The 14,255-nt window shown below is 47.2% G+C and overlaps 1 protein-coding gene across 14 annotated transcripts in view; it reads right to left on the reverse strand.

The window, feature by feature from the left end:
* Nucleotides 1-4,258: 4,258 nt before the first annotated feature.
* Nucleotides 4,259-14,255, reverse strand: part of LOC118511255 (putative ferric-chelate reductase 1 homolog) — a 50,340-nt gene continuing 40,343 nt past the window's right edge. For 8 of the 14 annotated variants that reach the window (XM_036054105.1, XM_036054115.1, XM_036054114.1 and 5 more), the window contains 7 exons: nt 7,229-7,998; nt 7,008-7,156; nt 6,782-6,938; nt 6,490-6,716; nt 6,064-6,420; nt 5,552-5,686; nt 4,259-5,473 (listed from right to left, as the gene is read on the reverse strand). In XM_036054105.1, coding sequence (XP_035909998.1) covers nt 5,336-5,473; nt 5,552-5,686; nt 6,064-6,420; nt 6,490-6,716; nt 6,782-6,938; nt 7,008-7,156; nt 7,229-7,998 — 1,933 coding nt within the window. In that variant the 3' untranslated portion in view covers nt 4,259-5,335. Of the gene's footprint in view, nt 5,474-5,551; nt 5,687-6,063; nt 6,421-6,489; nt 6,717-6,781; nt 6,939-7,007; nt 7,157-7,228; nt 8,001-14,255 lie in introns of all 14 variants that reach the window. The other 6 variants (XM_036054106.1, XM_036054118.1, XM_036054119.1 and 3 more) reach the window with 2 other exon arrangements.

Below are 14,255 nucleotides of genomic sequence, written 5' to 3' on the forward strand. Positions count from 1 at the left end.
AACATCCCTTCCCCCCCTCCATGCGCATACGTGCCCGTTACACTTGCATAATAATCTGCACCAAGGCGCGTAACGATGATTTACGTCTCGTAGATACGGCGAAGAGTTTACCACTTTTGTCTAGCGTCCCGTACGCCACACCGCATCCCGGCACGCAAGACCCTATTCTGACTCGGAATAAATTATAAGCCATATTCCACTGGACCACCCACCCTCAGTTTCCGCCCTCGCAAGAAACTGCTGAAGTGTTCCATTCCCATCCGAAACACGGGCATTATTTCGCCTATAATGCTGATTTAAAACTTACCTAGACGCCGTCGGTGTACGTGTACGGATGGTGTGTGTATGTGTGACTGTGGTACGTGTTTCGTGCCGGGGAAAATACACAGCACATATCAACGGTTTTACAACCCCCCCCCCCTCCCCCACCCCCAACAAACGCTCCGAAGGCTGAACTTTACCGGGGATAACCCCGAACATGCGAACGAACGAACGAACGAACGTACCAGCGATGTTTATCTTTCGGGAAGAAAAACTTTCCATTTCCCCATAACCCATACCAACGGGAAGGAAGGCGTGGGGCGACAGGCCGGAAAATGCATGCCATCGATCGTATCTTGCACGTTGCGGGGCGTACGTAAACGAGCCTGATGCACGCACGTTGCGGTTTGCAGATTACGCTGCGAGAGTTTTGGAGGTTTTGGGATGCAATTGCAGCACAATAGCGACCGGTTGCATACATTTAGGCGCGACCCGGGGCTGGTAAAGCCCCGTGTACAGTGTGTGGCGTAAGCGCTGTGTAGAGTTGTAAATAAATATGGACAAAACAGAATTTGAAGCAAAACTCTGGGGCGGATAAGCGTTAAGCTAACAAACGGCTTTGGGTTTGCGAAAATCGGTTTAAATAATTTGAAAATTTGAAATGTTTGCCCTTATTCGTAATCCTGTGAGTACAAAGGCCAGAATAAGGGTGAGATTATATTATATTTTCAGAAAAAAAGTCACAAGAAAACGTTTCCTGCAAAGTAAAATTAATTTGTCCCAGTTGCATAGAGTGAAACCCGCCAGACAAAATCCCACACCTCCATTAAGCCTGTTCGTTGCGCAGTTTCGAGATTTTAGAGGCACTGCTACACCCTCCGAACCCACTAATCTCGCTAGCTAGCTGATGGCACACACACATCATAGATGTGTGCTTGATTCACACCGGGATGGTCGCATCATCCTAGGCAGCTTGTTCGGTCCCGTGAGCTCGTCCGTGTTCGCAAAAGCAGATACGGGAATGCGACCGCTGTTAATTATCTCACCACCGATAAGTACCATCCAGGCGCGCATTCAGCCACGCACGGGATGCAGTACAGTAGTCCCTCCCCGCCACCACCGGGTGGATCGATGTGAATGGATTGGCGTATTACGATGCTGCTACTGGTACGCTAACCACCGCTATTTCTGCTTCGTCAAGCCACAAGAATGGGTTGGGATTTTGTACAAAGCGCGTAGCACGCTGATGGTTTCAGCATCAGCAGCATCAGCCGTGATTGCAACACAACGCGCGAATTAATAAAGTCAAATTAATAGTTCCGTGCTCGAGCACCGACAATAATTTCGCTCTATAGCCATCTCGTAATCAGGAATTCGCGTAATTCTCTATTATTTTCAATTGTTTGCTACTTCTTTTTTACTTGTCTTAAAATGTTTTTAATAAATATGTTAAATATATGTTATTCGGTACTTCATGCCTTGCACTTTTATCGGACTCTACATCGAAGAATCTTCATACAAAAATAGTGTCATCTTTTCCCAGACAGCCTTTCGCTAGTTAACTGGGACCTTAGCTATGGCTACCATCGAGGAATAAATGTTTGTATTTTATGAGCTTTTTGTGAGGTTTGGCGATCACTTGATCCTGACTCTGGAATAGAGAGTGTCCTCTCCTCTCATAGCTTACTTACTTACTTACTTATCAGGCGCTACAACCGCTTTGTGGTCTTGGGCGATGCAACACTCCTCGATACCGCTAACGGTTTAGCGCCGTCGTCTGCCAATCCGTTATCTACGCCGTTCTCGCGGACACATCAACGCCATCATTTCATCTTAATTTGAGCCTACCACGCCTCCTCTGTCCGTGTGGATGGCCTGCAAGGAATTTACGGGCTGGGTTCGTTCGGTGTCATTCTTGTGACGTGACCAGCCCACCGGAGCCTGGCGAGTCTAATTCGCTGCACGATGGTGAGGTCATCGTACAGCTCGTAGAGCTCGTTCTTCCTCACATACGGGGCCAAAAATCCTTCTGAGCTTCTTTCTCTCGAGCGCGGCTAAGAGGGCTTTGTCAGTTTTGGACAGAGCCCATGTCTCAGAGGCGTATGTGAGTACTGGGACTATAAATGTTCTATACAGTCCCAGCTTCGTCCGTCACGACAGGTATTTAGAGTAGAGAAGTTTCCTCAGGCTGTAGTATGACCGGTTGGCAGCCAGCACCCGTGCGCGTAACTCAACATCAATGCTGTTCTCGGTGCTGACTTTTGACCCAAGATAGGTGAAGTTTTGGACGACTTCGAAGTTGCGGTCACCTATCTGTACTTCACCCCTGCGTAAATCAGTGTTTGTTAGCAGGGCCGCTAGTGTTGCCACCATCATTTTGGTTTTCGCCTCGTTAATCTCCAACCCGAGGTTCTGTGCCGCACGCTCGATCCTTTGATAAGCTTCTGCTACATAGGAGAGCTATGTTCAGGAGAGCCTCAAACCAATGATGTCTATGTCATCTGCGTATGCCAGGATCTGGATTGACTTATAGAAGATGGTCCCCAAAGTTTCCACCTCTGAGTCGCGGATGGCTCTTTCTAGCGCCAGGTTGAAAAGGAGACAGGCAAGCCCGTCTCCCTGGCGCAGGCCCTTGGTGGTAGCCAAGAGCCTTGAGAGTTTTCCATCCACCTTCACCTGGCATGTGATGTTGGCCATTGTCATTCGTACAAGCCTGGGTAAGCTTGGTCGGAATTCCAAAAGAGCTCATTGCGTCGTACAGTTTGTTACCCTGGCTATGCTGTCATATGCGACATTAAAATCAATGAAAAGATGGTAGGAGTGGAGCTGCTGCTCCGCCATCTTCTCCAAGATTTGCCGCATCGCGAAGATCTGGTCAGTGGTTGATTTTCCGTTTCGGAATGGGACAAGTCGATGTTGTAAGATAAGGGAGAAAATCTTGTAGGCGGTATTCAACACCGTAATACCCTTGTAGTTGCTGCACTCTAGCCTATCTCCCTTCTTGTATATGGGATAGATGATACCAAGATTCCAATCACAAGGCATCGATTCGCTATCCCATACCTCAGTAATAATTTGATGAATTTCCTGTTCGAGTACTGCACCACCGTTTTTGATCAGTTCGGCTACTATTCCGTCGGTGCCTGGTGCCTTGTTGTTCTTGAGCCGACGGATGGCCATTCGTGTTTCATCAGTGCTAGGTGGCAGTAGTATGATATCATCTGCTAGTGGAGCCTGTAGCTGTTCGTTCAACTGATCATTTAGCAGATTGTCCAAATAAGCCTATTGGACGTTGTTTCGCCACTAGCCGTTCATGTCTTCAAAAATAGCCAATCATTCGTTCATTCTTCAAAATATTCTTCATCGTTCTGACCCGTCAATAAAAAATTTACACCCTGGAAATTCTCTCTTCTTGACTTAACGTCCTGCTAGACCATGCCGATCATCAAATGGCTTAGACTTACCACGGCCTGATATCACGTAGTTGGAAACTCATTCCTCATTAAGGAGGAACGGTCCTCATCAATCTATACTTTATAGTCGTTCAACGCTATCGAAAGGCCAAAGTCTTCTTCTTGTCCAACTTTTTAATCTTTGTCCAATACCAAAACTATTTTGAAAATTTTGAAGCAGTTCGTAGCGTTCGTTAGGGTGTTCCTCACTATGTTCAAGGACACACAACTAATAAAGCTTCTATTTCAGTTCTGCTTTTGATCACAGCTCATAATATTTAATCTGTTCTTAATACACATTGATACCAATAAAACGATGGATATGACTTGATGCATTTTCAACACTTAGGACCATCGAATAATTGTGTCTTCTCAACTAGTTGTTTCAAGTTGAATTTATCTGTGTTTTATTAAATTTTTTACTCAATTTGCTGATCCCATTTATTAATTTTCTTTTGCAACTGAAAACATTTAACTATTTATACTGTTTTCTACCACACTTACCCCTTTTTTTAGGATTGGAAAACAAAAACAAAACAACAATGTTTACAGATAACGTTTTAGCAATGGCAACATTTATTATGTTTCAACTTAAATACGCTCTAGAAAGCCTAGCCTGCCTCTGCCTGCCTGTCTGCCTCCCTGGCGAATGTGCATCGTGTTCCGTGTCATGCATAATACAGTACTGGTTTTGTTTTCGGTTGTCTGTTTTTTAGAAACTTGGGCTTGGTTTTTTGGGTTGATCTTTTTTTTCTCCTGCTACCATCCACATCCCTACCAGCCTACACGAATGAGGATGGTTATTATTAAACAACAGAAAAGGGAAAGGAAGCAGGACAAACACAACAACAGTAGCGTGAATTTCGCCCCCGGAAGACACCGGAACAGGACGGAAGTAATCTTACACGAAGGCACGAACTTTCTTTTCCTTTCAAAAATGCTTAACAGTTACAGCAACTGTGTTGATTCCCTTAAGACGCGGACCTTAAGACACACATTCGCTCTACTACGACAACGGCTATACTTTCGTTATAAATATTTCACATCTTAACTCTGTACATCTCGGGATATGAAAACAAAACGGGCGAAAGTTGTAATTTCGATACCCGACGCTTGGTTTTTTGCTGGGGTTTGTGGAGGGATACTACTCTCTGTGGGACCGAATGGACGCTCTCTCTCTCTCACTCGCTTTTCGACATAATAATACACATTCAAAAATTGATCACTTACGACAAAACGGAAGGACGAGGACGAGGGTTTTGGAAGGATCGGGAAGGGAAGGATTTTAAACAAACAAAAAAACACACTGTTATCTACAATATCGCTTAGCAAATGTTCGCGCGTACATAAACCTATTCGTTGTTGGTTCTGTTGCTTGGACGTTTGACTTACACCCTGCGGTTTCCCTGCCTGATCTCGGAACCTGTGCTGTGTGCTTCTACTATTGGCCTGCTAGAGTGATCTCTCTAGAATAGTATAATAGTAAACACCAAACCGCACCGCAGATGGATATCCTTCGCTCGATTAACAGATGACGTGTTTTGTTAGTCATTACTTCTTGCACCGTTCAGATTACTGCGCTTGAGTTATTCCTGTTTCGATGGCTGGCGCTGTTTCTTCTTTTAGTTCATGATCTGATCCTTGATACTGTTGTAGGCAGCTTCGATCGGTGCCAGAACGACGATCACCACCATAGCGATGACCAGACCGAGCACAATCAGAATGTACAGGAACAGCATCGACTTGCGGAAGCCAGAGAACTGTAACGAGAAAGCAAGGACAGAAAGATGCGATTAAAACCACCTTCAGAACACATCCACCAGTCGCACAACACATACAGCAGCATCCTGTTTCCTCTCGCTGGAGCTGACAGAATTTCGCGACGGAGTCATATCGGCCATCGGGAAGGACGTCACACGCTGGCCGCTTCTTCGCTCGCTCACACAGCCACCGATCTGTATCCAAGAGAAGATCTACACATTATTGCCGATGCAGACGGACCGTTCGCGGGAGCGCAACGCAAACCCCGGGGTTAGTACCGGAAAAAAGGAAATGCCTGCCTTGCGGTTAGGAAACGGGTGTGCATATTTACAATTGTCTGTGCCATTCGCTGCAGGGTTTTATTTACAACACGACGAGTCTGAGCACCAGTTTGATGGATTGATGTGTATGCACAGTAGTATTTTAACCGTGTGTATGAGGAACCAGTTCGGTTGGATTGCCTACAGCTCGGTAACAGAGAGCCGGCAGATGTAGCAGTGCAACGAGTAGAAACACAAACACACACACGCCCTCCCTCCCTTAACACAAACCCCACAAAACTCACCCTGCCCCTCCCAACAATACTCACGGAGAAGATCAGATGCATAAACACGTGGAACGCAACGAACGCGACCAGCATAAAGTCCATCCATTCGGGCAGTTCGGCCTTCTGCAGCTGGACGGCGAAGAAGATGGCAACGATCGCGATCACGTGCGCCAAATTACCGCCCAACCAGTGGAGCCAGTTGAAGATGGGCCGCTTGCTCGAGCCGGGATGTGGCCGGAAGAAGGCACCGATCGGTTGCAGGAAGCATAGCACGGTCGTGACCATGCCCAGAATGGCATGCGGGTTGCGCACCTGTGACCAGCCGCCAATCTCCACGAAGATCACCACAATACCGGCGACTGTGAGAGCCCACGTGACGATCATCAGGAATCGATGCCACTGTGAATGGGATAAACGGGCGATACATCATTTGTCGATCGTGAATATTAGCACGAAGCAGTTACTTACTGCAAACCACTGATCTTTGCCACACATCTGACTGCCGACCCACGTCTGGCGGAAGTAGCGGGCGAGCAGGATGCCGAGCGAAGCCGTACCGATCCAGGCCGTGATCATGAAGGCACCGTGTAAGCGTAGCAGCAACTTGGACGATCCCTGCACCGGTCCTACCTCGGCGAGAGACTGCGGGCTACCGGACACGTGACGACCGATGTCGTGATAGTTAACGTTGGTAGCTAGAATAGAACGGTGGCGTTGGAGATTAGCACCAGCAGGAAGGTTTCAACGCCGGTACACTTACATTCCACCGACGAGCCAGCCGCAATCAGCAGATGGAACTTATCGTTGACCAGATCAAACTTCTTGCCCTTGACTGTGCTGATCGCGTCGCGTTCCACTTTGCAGTAAATCACACCATCGTTGTACGATTTTTCCAGCACTTGGAAGATGTTTTGGGGCTGAAATTGGACACGTTCGTTGTTCAGTGGCAATCGTTAACACGCTCAAGATCGTTTTCCGATACTAACCACACCGAGCCGCGTTGATCCGTACGGTCCAACGGTGGTCCACGAGGCGTAAGCGTTCACTGTACCCTGCTCAGGTACGCACTCGATCACGGAATCTTCACCCATCTTGGCATCCTCGGACAATCCAAGGGCGATGTAGGCTGGACTGTCTAGAATGGGCGAGAAAAAGATGTCCAGTTAAGCTTCAGATATGAAGAAAACCAAAGCACTAGATCACTCACTGTATCCCGCCTTCATCTCGAACACGTAGCGTGCTCCCAGCACCGCGATCGTGGCCACCGCTCGACAGTTCTTGCTCTCGACACAACCTTCCGGAAACCCGAAGCATCCCTTGCTCTGTCCACACGCATCGTAGATCGGGTCTCCTGCAACCGGTGCGGATGTTACCGGTGGCCGGTACGGTGGAACGGTTGTGGTCGTTGTCGGACGCTTGGTTGTCACCGTTCCGGGTGCTGCCGTAGTTGAGCTAGCCACCACACGCACCCGCTCGGACGGCAGACCCACCCAAAACTTGTCGTAATCTTGCGCGATCGTCGAGTTGAAGATCACGTCCCCAACAAAGTTATCCGGGGCGGTCCATTCGAGCGTTAGCTCCTGTTTCGGACTGGTCGAGGTATGGGTGGCCGTATCTCCCTCCGCCTGACAGTCGATCAGCTTGATCGCCGCCAAATCGGTGTTTTCGAACCGACCGACAATGTTGTTCGGTGGATCGGCAGCACGTGCCTGGATCATGTAACCCTTGAACACTATGTTGGCCGGGAAGGATTCGATATCGAGCCGCAACGTTTGACCGCTCCCAATCACGGACGATTGAGGTGTGAGTGTGAACGGTGATTTGGTGGTCAGCGGTGGGATGCCACCACCATGGAACGGTAGCATACTCTCACAGACCGAGGTTGGGGCACCGTTCGGCAATCCATACGAGGGGATCAGTGTGCTTAGCACCAGGGCCAAGCAAAGTAGAGGTAGCATGGTGGAGTCAAATCTTGACCTGAGTTTTTGGAGAAGAAGAAATTAAGAAAGAACACAAGAATTAGAATATTAACTAAGCTTCGAAAATGACTCCTAAATTACTCTCCCAGATGTATAAAGCTTAGCCTCACGCCACACACCAAACTGTCACAGCAAAAGGGCGCCGCGCGCACACTCTTCAGATAAAAAAGTGAACCCAATAAATCTAATCATTATTGACACATTTATCATGGCTTAATTCGTAAGTGATTTCTCTTTCTACAGCCTCAGCCACCCGAAAAAAAAAAAGCTCCGAGCACCTCTCAATTCTTTAACGACTTCCAGCGTTCTTCCTCAATCGCCCCAACCACATCGTGTGCCTATATGCGCCCTGCTTGCCATCAAGAACGTAGAGGCTGCCAGAAAAAAAGCTGACGAAATTCTTAACCTTCCTCGTTGCTGGTGCTTTCCTTAGCGGGGCAGCCCAGTACATTAGTGAGCACGAGGGTGCAAAACAAAACAACCAAACTTCATGGTTTATAACGGACCAAACAACAGCAGAAGAAAAAAAAGAAGAACTTCAACTTCACCATGAAGCTACCGGTATCTTTCCGGACCCATCAAATTGATCCCATAAATCAAAGCCAAAACCGGTGGAAAACAAACAAGAAACACGCATGGAAAAAAGGCGCCATTTGAGCACCCCAGCACAGCCAGCAGCAAGAAAAGTGTGAGAACAAAACAATCAACACTTCAATGGGGGGGGAGGGGGGGCGTCTTCAAGAACGTTGAGCTTTTTGTCGGTTTTTGTCGGTTCGATTCGGCTAGGGGTAACGTTTTTGCACGCGAGACAAAACACTCTTCTTTTGCTGCTACCATCTTTATCGATCTGTTTTTCTACTGTCCTTTTCCACTTGGGTGAACTGTTTTGCGTTTGCTTGTTTTTTTTTTCGCTCAATTTTGCTCTGTTTTATTATAACTTATACTATTCTTTTGTGTTTTTTTTCTGTATTCATTTATTTTTCACTCAACACATGCACTTACATATTACGGGTTTGGTCTTTCTTTTCTTCAGAACAACATCTCAATGGCTTGGGTAGTAGTGGCCGGTGGTTCAAGCTCATGATATCGAAAGCACTACATCATGCCCTACTTGAGAGAGCATAATTTAATGGCCAGGTGCACCCGGCAAAGGTACACCTGCCTTGCTCTTCCTCTGAGCGAGCTTTTCACACCCTTTCCGAACCCGTCAAGCTCGATTGCAATAACAGCATAACAAAGCCGAATGTCCCACTCAACTACCGTACGAGGGACTGGAGGACTTGCGAAAGCTTAGAACGAGATATATACACTTTTTCCCAGCCCTGTAAACATCTTCCCGTGTCCTATTCAATAACACACACACACACACCCAACAATGAATTTTCCACCCAAAGAGTGGTTGCGGTACGGCGACTTAACCAAACGCTTTGCCGGACTGTGGCTCTCGGAACGCTGCCCGTACAATGAAAATGATCACCGGCACCTGGCAGAGAGCTGTTGATGAAGGAAAAGAAGGCGGAAAGCGGAGGGGGATCTAAAAGGGAAAAATATAGTGCCAAACCATCCCCCACTCCCTCCCCCTCATCCCACTCAAGCCAGGTACGCTTGACCGGAAGTGGTAATTGAGGGCAAGGATTTCGGAATAAATTTCCCATCGGGGCCCACAGTTTGTTTTGCAGCGGGAATCGTTCCTCTCATGACACATTTTTCTTCTCTTTTGCTTCTATTTCAAGAATTTTCCACACCTCTCTAGTGGAACTCACCTAGACGATCGATATGGTCCCCGCCGATAAGGTGTGGAAGAAAAGTGAGAACCACCATTAAAATTAATCGATGTTTAGGGTCGACTGGCCGTTATTATTTTTTCCCATTTTCCATTCCAAACTAAAGCCCAACCTTCTAGCGAGCTGCCATTCCTAGCAGCCCTTATTACATCGCTCCTTCTCGTACCTAAGGGAGTAGTAGTAAGTGAGTTCATTGACGGACGCAAAGTCCGGAGTGGACATTGTGCAGGGAAAAGTTTCTCTCCGTCTGGCTATTGGGGAGCTTGGGGATTCCCTTTGACAGGGAAGAACGTTGGAATAGAAAAGCGAGCAACAGCAAGAGAAAAATAAAAACCTCATCAACGAACCCGGACCAGCTGCTGCAGTGCATGCATGCAATACAAACTGACCTCCCCACGGCGTTCGCTCACGTGCGTTCACAACTGCACTTCTGCTGACCCGAGCATGTGTCGGTCAACGTCGGTGCGGCAGATGATGGGGACGATGAATGGGCACACGGTTGGGAGCGGAGGTCTAGTTTTCTTCAGAAATTCATTCAGGCCATGCAATTACGCCATGGCTTCGCTCTCGGCGCCATAGCTACATGCAAGTTGGCGTGTGCATCTCCACCACGTACTTGCATGTTGTCTAGTCCGTGCGGGGTGGACAGGCGAATCCCGTGTGTCTTGCCAACCCCTTCGGTCATTGACCTTTTGCGATTTGCTGTACCCTGCTGCACAGCGATAATAGCGATGGAGTGATTATTTATTGACAAATGGTACTTTAAAACAGCTTTTTTTATTGCTCTTCCTAGTAGTTTAGTAGTTTCGTTGTACCTGGAGTTACTCCCAACGTCTTCTAAAATCGCTTGCACAATTGGTACGATCATCATCATTCTTCCAAATAGAAACCTATTCTCTTGCCATCCCATTTCACGATCTGTTTCACGTCGGTCTTACTACACTCGGAACGTAACGCAACCGCCCGATAACTGTACCGCGGAGGAACGATTTATCGCAAACAGCAGAGGAATCACTTATTAAACTATGTCAAGCGTAAGTTTACACACATCCGAACCCGGCAAAACCGGGTTAAAAGCTTTGGCAAACCGCCACCATCGGTCGGTCCCAGCTCAGGCGGAAACGGAACATGACATCTACACCGATTGGGGTGGAGTGGAGTCTCGAGGTTCGAAAATTTGCTCACGTCTAGAACAACACTGATTCCAATCATTCCACTTAAATGCATAATTCCACGCATCTGTGGCCACTCACTCGTCGCAGCACAAATCGCACTAAAACATCATTTCGTTGTGGTTTGTTGTTTTGCCGGAAACACGTGCCTAGCGACCGTGTGTTCGTGTTCCGCCCGCCTACAACGCCACAACAGCAAGCAGGTCGGAGCAGTAGGTTTTTGTGTGTTAAAACACTCACCAAAAGGATGTCATCGAGAGTGTGGCATTAAGTTGGGCTCGCTTTCTGGTAGGGTTATTTTGCTTTCAATGTTGGTATACGATACGAATTACAATGTTCGAACATAGGTCAAGAATTATTCAAAATACATGAAGGACCTTAAGATAAAAAAGTGCTAAGCTCTAAGTAGCTTTTAACTGTTTTAAACTTCAATAAGTAGCTCAGAATTCGCTACTCTAGTTAGAGCATTGGTTATTTTCAGCGCGACTATCTTCTTTCTCTAGCCTCTCGGACATGCTCGGTGTAAGCAGTATGATATTTTCCTTCTCCTCCAGCAGCTTCCGTTCCTTCTCGTAGATGTACCGGGCCATTAGATTGCGGTACTTCGATCAGATTGTTAAGCTGTTGTTTGCCTTCACCGTGCACCAACAGTGTAAATGACACGGAGTCTGATTTGATGTCCATTATCTGTCGGTACATTTTTCTGGTCTATAGTAGGTTCTGGAACTATTTTAGAATAAGTTCCGGAGACGCTTGTTAAGTACTAGTTCCGACTGGTACTAGATCTAATTCAACCTCAAATTCAAGATCCACTAGATCCTTCTATGATTCTGACAACGCTTTTATCGATCCTTTCAGTCCATTACTGCAGAGCTCTGGCTCTTCAATTTTATCCTCGCTCACATTTTCTCGTTTCGGTTCATTTGGTTCGCTCCATATCCTGATTCATTTGCTGCAGCTCCCATCCTTCTCTCTGGCGAACTTCTGACGCAACTGCGCTACTCCCTTATTTGCTTCCTCAAGACTTTTGTGCAGCGGCAAATTTGGTCGTAAGCTCATTAAACACTCATAATACATATGATTCCCGTTGTGCCGTTGTATCTGCTTTGGATTTATTCAGCTCCTCGAAGATAGGGTGTTTGATGTAAGCATGCATGATGGAACGTGTCAAGCATTCCGGTTGCTTCACGAGCTCGTAAACGCGCTCTACCAGCCGCGCCTGTCGGTCCGACAGCGCTGTGTTTTGCTTTAGATGCATCAGCTGTTCGAGCACTGTGTGCAACTGCGTACGAGTTTCCATGGAGTTGTAAAGATAAACTCCACACGTGTCCAAGAACGCGCATGCCATCTCAACTTATGATGGTGGAAATGTTGCAGCAAGTATTGTGCACAGTACAGTGCATCCTCCTTCTTGTAGATACCGAACTTAACCAGCTCGCCAATGTATCGCACCAACTTGATCTACGTCTCGACGATGATCTGATCCTTCTTCCTTCAGCATCTGACACAAATGCTGGCCTACATCGGGCGATCTTAAACTTAAAACAGTGCCTTGGCCAAACGCTTCCGAGTACTCTTCGTGTTAAGCCTGAGCAAGAAATCTATAGCCGTGTTGTCGAACATCTCACGGTTCACGCAGCTACATAGTGTGAGTATGAAGAGCTCGAATTATTGAGGGACTCCGGTGTGTCATGTCCGACATTGCCTTCATGCGCCTCTCCATCTAGACTAGATGATTCAAACAGTGCCCCGATATCCACATCCGCATTCCAGAAAGCCACTACATCATCGTTGTTCTCTTCTTCCTGGTCCTGCGATCTATCACATACTGCCGCCAGATACTGACTCAAATCGGGTAGATCTCGTTCCTTGCTCCGCCATGGGTCAAGGGAGTCACTCGGCACTAGCCTACCGGAAGCTGGTTCAATTCGTTCCTTCAGAGGTGAGATAGTTTCCCCCGATCAGATCTGCCAGCGACTGAGCCGACGCATTTAACATTTCGTACGACATCAGCAACTCTTCTTTCTTCGTCTTCTTCTTCTCACAATGTCCATTAAGTGGCTTACGCCGCGATTTCTCCGCCAGCTGCAGACGCTTGTGTTCCAACTGCAGGCGCTTACTTAACGATCGGTAGTAGTAGTACAGTAAATTACGCAAACTATTTTGCCGGTTCGCTGTAAACAGCGGTGACACAGGTACCGTAGCGTCGTCCTTCTTAGCCAGCTCGTCTATGCGCCGTGGCACTAAACCTGCAAACTCATTTCCGTAGCGTTTGCTGAATGTCAGCACGATTTGGAAGTTCAAGTGGACTCTCGATTATCCCGCATGATTAGTCCAACGAGAGACAGGCACGCAGCAGTGGCATTCCAGTCTTTTTCGTGAATATACCCACACTGATCAGTTCGGCAAACAAGCATAAATCGACCTGCATCTTGCTTGGATCGATCACCTTCACACCCGGATTGATCCGGAGCACCTTCTGCCAGCATTCGAACAGTGTTGACGCAAAATTATTATAGTTCCGGTGGAGATGAGTGCACAGGTCAACCAAAGCTTCGAAATCGCACATCGCTAGCTTTGCCGCAACCAATACCGAGCTCACTGCTGAAATGTGCCCCGGTCAGGTTTAATGTAGACATGTACTGCAGCAGCGAAGGTAACTGCTGAGCTGTGAATTCTTTCAGCTGTGTCACAAACGCCGTGATCTTAGTGGTACTCGAATCAAGCTGAAGGTAATCCTTTTTGGCCCGATGGTTAGGTGGTGCTTTGTTCTGTTGGCGCTCCTGTGCCTTCTGCCAGTAGCGATCCTGGGGCAGATCCTTATAAATCCTTATAAATGCGTCCAGCTCGGCACGAACGGCATCCTCAACCGTGGACGGAACCACTTGGATATTTTCTTCATCTTTATCAGCCATAACGCCCGAATGATCTGCTCGTGAATTTACAACCAGAACCAATCCCAAGGATAAGTACGCGGGAAAATACCGAATCGGAAGGATATCGTTCATCGGAATAAAACCGACGCGACGTACCTGTTTTTCGTTCACTCAACACATTAAAATTGATATTGAATCTAATTCTCACTTGCCTTGTCCTGTCACTAGCAGACATCTTTTTTCCTTTTTTTTTTTGCTCTAAGTCAATGACCGTTACCTCCAAAAACATTCGCGAAGAATAAGTTTTAAAACCCACCTTAGTTTTTGTTTCCGGAAAGAGGTTAACGTAGTTCCGATGTGGAAGTTTTTCTTTTCTTGGCTTGTGTTAGCTAATTATGCAAGCTTCCTTCCTTCCTGCACGAT

Source organism: Anopheles stephensi, chromosome 3, assembly GCF_013141755.1.
Source record: "Anopheles stephensi strain Indian chromosome 3, UCI_ANSTEP_V1.0, whole genome shotgun sequence".
NCBI classification, from domain to species: Eukaryota; Metazoa; Arthropoda; class Insecta; order Diptera; family Culicidae; genus Anopheles; species Anopheles stephensi.